We start from the raw sequence: 8,095 nt of genomic DNA, 5'->3' as shown, positions 1-8,095 counted from the left end.
GCATAAAATATAATTCTTAAATTCCCGCAACTTTTGGTGATATCAATAGTTTGAAGTTTAATAATGCTAACCAAATGTCGTGTTAATTTATCGGACAATGATTTTTTCTTGTATGACGAATCAAATATTGTATAACTTATGCAAAATTTTATGTTGGGATTATTTGGTTAATGTAAGGCATTGCAGTCGACCCCTAAATGGTTCGTAGTATCTACTCCTATGTTTTTCCTAGGGTGCAAACAGCCTTGCACTCGGCATAAACAACAATAATGAAATATTCTTAAATTGCGCATTATTAGATTCTACAAAGCAATAAGTAGCAAATCATCATATATTACATAAGTCAATGTTATTTGCGCAACCAACACGGATTATGGTGGGATAGATAGAATCCCTCCATCCTTAACTAGAGGTATGGAGTTTGAGCCTTGAGTATGAAAAAAATTATATTAGGGAGTGCTTCCCCGTTAAATGAGCCTTACACGGCACGAATTCCGATATAATCGGGCTCCAATACACATACTGGACAATGAATGGATAAACCCAACCAAGAAAAAAAAATAGAAAAATGACATTGTATAGCCGTTCCAAAATAATTGTCAAAATATATATAATTTTTGTATATATATATATATATATATATATATATATATATATATATATATTTTCTTTCTATATATTATATACAAAAATATAAAATTTTATACACTTTTACGCCTATTGAATATCAATAGTTTCAATCGCGGACTAAAATGTTCTTTGCGGAAAAATAATGTTGCGCAGAAACCAAACATTCCATTAATGCTCATAATTGGATCTTCATCTAGCAAATCCATAAGCCATATTTTATGTTGGTGTGAATTGTGAATGGTATGACCGGAATACGTTATCCCAAAAAAAAGAATTTATTAATTCCTTATTGAAATTATCTTCCATTTACATTGAATTGGCGGAAAATATTTTATTTAAAAGAGTATATTTTAATCAAAAAAATGTAGAACAATTCTCATAGTCCGTACTCCGCGTCACTTATTTTAAGCTACGCTGCAACAATATTATTGTCAACCTTAAATACTCAAGTAATTATTCTCCAGCCTGCATATCCTCTGTGCTATATATAATAGTACCATGTATTACTTATTTTGTACTCAATTAAATACTACTCGTAAAAGTTTATCCTACAAAAACTTGTAAAATAAAATTGCTATGAACAGCATTTTGGTCACTGTCAATTGGACCTAGGAATTAGGATACTTACAGCCTTAAAATAGAATTAATTAGTGCTTTAAAAGGAGAACTCATCTTGTTAGGTGCGTTTGATGTCGTTTTCTTTGATGTCCTTGTGATTGGTCTATGAAAAGTTATACTCCCTCTAAAGCGACACAATATTAGTATAAAGTTTTCATTTTTTTTTTTTTGCTTCTTATCCTTACAATTTAATGAATTTTACCGGTCTTGTATTAATGTAACTAAGTGGGCGTTTGGATATAAGAATTATGAATTTTCGAAAAAATTGAATTTTTTTCCAAGTAAATATGGTATTTGAAAATAAAGTTGTGTTTGGACATGAATATAATTTGTAGCTGTTGTTAAATTTTTGTGATTGATTTGAAGGTAGATTTCTTAATCTGTGTGAAAACATTCAAAAAATCACTTATTTTGAACAGGAGGGAGTAACATATTAAATGAGATCAAATGTACTTTCATTTCTCTTAATTAGCTCTACTTCTGATGTAATATCATAAATCAAGTGCATGTTACACACTTTAAAATTTAAAGGCAACCTAATCTTCTTGTCTAATGTCTATAGCACATCTAATACCAAAATTTTCCAAGTTCCGAGAAAATACTATCATAAATTTTTCTTCTCACCCAGTGTTTTATATCCGTTTTGATACTCAAATAATTTGGATTTCACGCCGAACATTTACACTTTACATCTTTTTTGGAGGGTTGTTATGGTTGGATGAATATAACATTTAGATTCGTTTAATGATATCATGCACCAGTAATATGATAAATAAATTTGCAATATTATAAGGAAAAATTATGATACGAGATGAAATTATTACTAAAAAGGTAGGGTAAAAGATAAAATAAACTTATTTAATAATGATGAAGGCCGAGATGAAAGAAAAAGACAAGGTAACGATACGATCATACTAAATTGGTCGCTACATAAATTGATATTTTCCATTGTTACGTAACGACGAATTTAAATAAAATTTAAGTAACAATCAAAACAAACATTGTATTTAAGGTAACAATACAACACGTAACAAATCCAAACAAGCTAGGTACAATTTTTTTATTTTTTTTCGAAATCAGTATCTGGCCATAAAATTTTCAATTTTCACTTGAAGATGAACTTTCAAATTTTTCGAAAATTAGAAAAACTCCAAAAAAAACTATTTTTCAACATTTTCACTCAGATCACTCACAATGCAAAAACAACCTAAAATTATATTCATGTCCAAACACAACTCTACTTCTTAAATACCATACTTGAAAAAAATTTCACTTTTTTTCGGAATTTTACAATTCTTATGTCCAAATGCCCACTTACCCATCCACCAACAACAAACAGAAACAGAAAAGAGGGGAGAAAAACAAAAATATGAAAAGGGTAGAGTGAACTGTCACAATAATTGCATCAACTGCTTATTGGGTTTCGCACTTTGTTGCTGCTAACATTTCAAGATCTGCCACAAAATACCAAAACCCCTCCCCTTCAATTATTTATCTTTGCACGTCCCTCCACACCCCCCCTAAACCCCCCCCCCCCCACACCAATTATCTTCTTCTTCTTCTTCCCCATTGGATATTGAAACAGTTGAGAGAGAGAGAACCCATTTGAGCTAAAAGTTGTAAACAGTAGCACTAACATTACACACTTGACACCCACCCAACTTATATTTTTACTATTATTATTTGTGGTTGAAAATATAAACAAGGCTTAGACAAAAAAGATAAAATTCTGCACTCAGAAAAAGGTATATTCTTCTTTTCCCTTGTGTCAATTCTAAATCTCTTTCTCATTGTACATCCACTAAAACATTTGCTATTTTCTTCATTCTGTTTTGGTTAGGGTTTCAATTTTTTATTCACTGAGTCTGCTGCATTCAGTGATGGGTTAACTTATTCAACTATCAGTTTGCCAAAAGTTGAGATTTTAAAAGGAAGGTTTTGGGAACAATCGCGTCGTGGGACGGATTGATTAACCTAATTTCCCCTATTCTGTAGTTGACTTATATTGTCCAATTTTGTGTACCGGAAACACTTTTTAGGGTTTTATTTATTTGGGGGTTTTGGAGCTATGATCGGATGTTTTATTCTGTTAGAATGTTATTGTACGCAATAGTAGATTCTGAGTGGATTTAGGAGTTAGGTACAGGTGTATATGTATGGGAATGGCTGCAGAGTCTTCTAATACAGGGTTTCATCACCAAGCTTTATCGTTTCAATCGGGTGCAATAGGAAGCTCATCGTCTGATATGATGTTGATGGGCAATTACTACAGTAACCTTGGAATGAATTTCAATGTAAATAATAATGGCGGAGGAGGAGGAGGAGGAGGAGGAGGGATGTTGTTTTCTGGGAATCCAAGTGCGATGACAAACAGTGGCCGGAGTAGCAACAATAATTCAGTAATGAGTCAGTCTGGAGGTTGTTCGAGTTCTTTTCTTATTGATTCAGTGCCGGGGCTCAAGCATGACACCGGGCTGGCGGTAGAGTGGACCCTCGAGGAACAGTACAAACTGGATGAAGGACTTATCAAGTAGGTAGTTTCTTCCAGGTCTCTGGATGTGTGTATGTATGCTGAGATGTGCATTTTCTTTTATCCATGTTTGTTACATTTTACTGCTAATATTTTCATCTCTGTATATATTTGGTAATCTATCGTTCCATTTTGTTTGACACCATTTTATTTTGCATGGAGTTTACATGTTAATTTGATTTGTATATATAGATATTAGTGATAGTGGAAGAAAATAGTGAAGTAAGGCTGAATAAAGTTAGTTTGATAGTGGAAATGTTACATCAATTTAAATTTTGAATAGTTAAATGTATTTGAACTCTTGAAAGTTGAATGTCGTATATAACCCTCAGGGGTTGGCCTGGTGGCAATAGACTTGAGCCTTGGGGTTTGCTCCCTTTCAAGGTCTCAAGTTCGAAACCCACTGGGTGCAAACAATTTCTGAGGGCCATCGGACTGGGTAAAACCTGAATTAACCGTGGTGCACTTGCGGGAAACTCCTTGCCGAGGGCCTGTGCACCCCCGGGATTAGTCGGGGCTCTTAGAGACTCGGACACCCGGTGCAAATCAAAAAAAAAAGTTGAATGTCGTATATATTATCACTGACACGTGTCAAACAGTTCGAATGTCCTGAAATAGAAAGAGTGTTATATAAAATGGGAAGGAGTTTCACTAGTTATTATTTTCTGGAGTTTCATGAGATTTCTTGTAATTTCACTTGAGGATTAAATGAATTTTCGTATAATCATCAACAAATTGTAGTCCAAGCGTTTATGGGAAATATATATAGGAGAAGAAATTTTTTGGAGAGAAAATGTTCTAAGTTGCTTTTTCCAAGGTGATAAAGATTAGGAAAGGGAGTGGAAGTAGGCTCAGGCAAGACTCTCTTGAACCAATCTAGCCTTAATGTTTACTTAGTGTATTATACGTGTTATATGGCTTATTAATAATATAGATTGCTGATGAATCTAGTGAGGTCTCAGGTTTGCTCTTTGCCTTGTCTTCCTTCCATTCCTTTCATTTGTTTTACTCTTAGACTGCACATACCATAATCATCCAAGGGGAAACAACTGGAGCGGGTATAGTGGTCCTCTGTTGAAATAGCATTCCTTTTTATGGCAGTTCAGTCACTTCATTTTGTTGGATTTTAGCGCTATGATTATGTTTAAATGGTTGGGAAAAGTATTGACATGTGAAAGTAACATAGTTAAAAGAAAATTATAACCTGATTAAAATACTTTTGAAGGGGGAGGGGAGAGATAAGAAAGTATGTCAATTGTGCTTACAAAAAAAAGTATGCAATGGTAACAAAGAAAGTGATTCCTAGTAAGGAAACAAGGGACAATCCTAGTTGTGACTTGTGAAGGAAGCAGGCAAGTCTCCTAAATCTTGACAGATCTGAAAAGTTGTTATGCCCTTGAATTGCAGGGTTTGAAGATGAACAATTGAATAAAACTAAGGCTGAAAGTGGTTGGCGCTGCTAAGTTTTTGGTCATGCCTAGGCCAAGCTACAGTGAAAAGAAAGAGAGGAATGCTGCCTGTGGTAGACCCTGACAGCTTGGAAATAGGGAGAAAGATAAAATATAAACAGTCAAAGGAATCAGAAATTATAAACTTTCATGTATTCACAGCAAAGATAATTACAGAGCTAATGGCTAAGGGAAAGTTGAAGCATAACAGAAGTTGGGAAACAATAAATTGAGAAAGAAATGATAAGGCGAAAAATGTAAGCATTGGGCTTTAGAAGATTCTCTTTAGGCATCATACGATAAGATTAGACTTGCATCATATAAATCAGAATAAACATAATTGTGTATTCAAATTCTCTATTAGCCGGCGCATGAAGTAAATATATAGTTTTTTTCTAATTGACTGAGGCTGATAGTGCATAGAAAAGGAATCTATAAGATCAGGGTTCAAATTTCAGCAAGACAAAAGAAAAATGCTCTAGGTTCTGGTCTGTGTAACTTTTGGTGGCTTAGCTACTCCGATATAAACAAAGAAATCTACAAATCAACTTATCAAAAGAAAAACCTGAAAAACAACGAAGAATAGATAATATACCTCTAATGCTTTGACTAAACATTTCCAAATTAGCAGAACTATGAGTTTCACCATAAAGAGTTTGAAATACTATTCCAGAAAATTCTGCACGGTAGAGGAGTCAAAAAACTAATGAAAATACCTTTAACAAAATCTTGAAGCACATTATACTGAAAAAGTTGCAAAAGTATGTAAATGCATGTGAAAACTATATGAATAACTCCATCTTTTATACTGCTCCTAAAACTGATCAATCTTCTAAACATTTGATTTCTTTTAATTCATGGACCACATCCATATGAAATCCATCCCCGTGAATAATACATGTACAAGCTTGTCCTTGAAAGCTTATTTGGTTTGTGCATGTTAGTGTCTACCACCAAATTCTTGTTCCATGCGACCTTTCTTTTCCTACTTTTTTTTTTTTGATCAAGTAAGTAATTATCATTAATAAAAGGCATCCAGAAGATGCAGAATACAAGGTAGCAAAAAAGTTAGCTCCAGAACGATGTCTATGCTAGAATCAGGGAGCTAACAATTCAAAAAAATTATCAACATTGTTTACAGGGGAATGAAAATGCCAGCTAAACAATCTAACTAAGCATTTGGCCTTAAGAGTGTAAGTTGGCGTTGAGATCCCATCAAAGCACCTGCTATTCCTTTGAGTCCAGGCACACCAAAAAATTACGGCTGGGATCATCCTCCAGATTCTTCTGATGGTTTTATCAACTCTCCAAAAATGCCTACTAATAAATGCATCGTTGATGGTATGAGGCATGACCCAATGCAAACCAAAAATAGAATGGAAGAAGTTCCAGAGATCAGCTGTGTATGGGCAGTGTAGAAATAGGTGGCTGACATTCTCTGAACTATGGTGGCACAAATAGCATCTGTTTGCTAAGGTTATGCCTCTTTTGTTGAAGTTGTCCTGTGTTAGGCATGCTCCATAAGTGCTATCCAAGAAAAGCCTTAGAGAGGTAGTCTAATCTTCCACACATGCTTCCATGGCCAATCCTCAAGGATGCCTTTCTGAGAGCACAAATGATGATAACCAGCTTTGACTGTGTACCTCACTTCTTTAGAGCTTCCCCCCAAGATTTTGTCAGGTTGATGTGGATTAAAGCTATAGTCTTCCTAGGCTGCAAGGAGTGGGTTGATGTGGATTAAAGCTATGGTCTTCCAAGGCTGCAAGGAGTGTGAGTAGTTCATTGATTTCCCAATCTTGAAGATTTCTCATGAATGTGGGGTTCCAGCTATTGTTTTCTCTATATTGGGCAATAAAAGCATCCTTGTTACATCCAAGCTGATATAACCCTGGATAGGATTCTTGTAGGGTTGTGCTGCCAATACAATTGTCTTTCCAGAATTTAATATGTAGACCATTGCCAACTCTGAAGGATGTGTTCTGGAAAAATTCCTTCTTGTGACTGCGGATGTGTTTTTAAACTCCAACCCCATTCTTTTCCTTCTCTCTTTCACTTCACGTCCAAGACCACTGGTCTGGGTTGGGTGGTTAGGGTTATTCTTGGTAAAAACTTCCTGTCAGCGTCTGGGCTATCAATTAGTGTGGTTCTCTTCTTTTTGTGTGAACATATTTAGTGCGACGGAAAATTCGTCAAAGTGGTTATAGAATTATTTAGAAGCTTTGGGAACAGAGATCTCTTAGCAAATTATTTTATGGTTCAATCACGTGTAAAGTCTTCTCTCTCTCTCTCTCTCACACACACACACACACCTGCTTTTGCACACACAGACACTTTCTTTAGTGTAGTATAGAAGTTAAAGAATCTGTATTTCCCTGGAAATAAAATATACATTAGAATGAAATTAATTTAAGATCAAACACAATCTATAATGCCCATCAGTTGTTTTATGATCACGTGTACTCGGAGTACGAGTCTAGGCTTAGGTAACGGATAGTCCCATTTTGTTTGCGATTCATATTTTCTGCATAGTTTCAAATTTTACTTCTTAATGCCATAGATTCAACTGTAAATTTTATATTTCCTGAGGTAGTTTTTCAAAAGTGAGCCAAGTGGGAACACTTGAATTTGAGGCTTTCCAGGTTTAACCATATAAAGAGAACATCCTTGCAAAGTTGTTTAGCCCTTCCAAACTTCTTGACAACATTATCCCGTTCCTCCTAATTGTCAAAAAACTTTTTCCTTTGCTCCATTATGATTATCTCTTGTTCACTATGCGCTTTCCGTAACTCTCCTCCTTAAATGAACATTTCTTTCATCCATCTCTCAAGTCAGTTGGGTTGTGTGTGTGTGGGGGGGGGGGGGGGGGGAG

The 8,095-nt window shown here is 34.9% G+C and overlaps 1 protein-coding gene across 1 annotated transcript in view; it reads left to right on the top strand.

Annotated features, from left to right (window-relative positions):
* Nucleotides 1-2,779: 2,779 nt before the first annotated feature.
* LOC109238052 overlaps nt 2,780-8,095 on the top strand; it is a 13,273-nt gene continuing 7,957 nt past the window's right edge. The window contains exons 1-2 of the mRNA XM_019404477.1: nt 2,780-2,993; nt 3,089-3,778. Of these exons, the coding sequence (XP_019260022.1) occupies nt 3,405-3,778 (374 nt within the window). The 5' untranslated portion in view covers nt 2,780-2,993; nt 3,089-3,404. The remainder of the gene's footprint in view (nt 2,994-3,088; nt 3,779-8,095) is intronic.

Source organism: Nicotiana attenuata, unplaced genomic scaffold (assembly GCF_001879085.1).
Source record: "Nicotiana attenuata strain UT unplaced genomic scaffold, NIATTr2, whole genome shotgun sequence".
Taxonomy (NCBI): domain Eukaryota; kingdom Viridiplantae; phylum Streptophyta; class Magnoliopsida; order Solanales; family Solanaceae; genus Nicotiana; species Nicotiana attenuata.
Note: the sequence above shows the minus strand (reverse complement) of the source record. Positions and strands in the feature narration are given on the sequence as shown.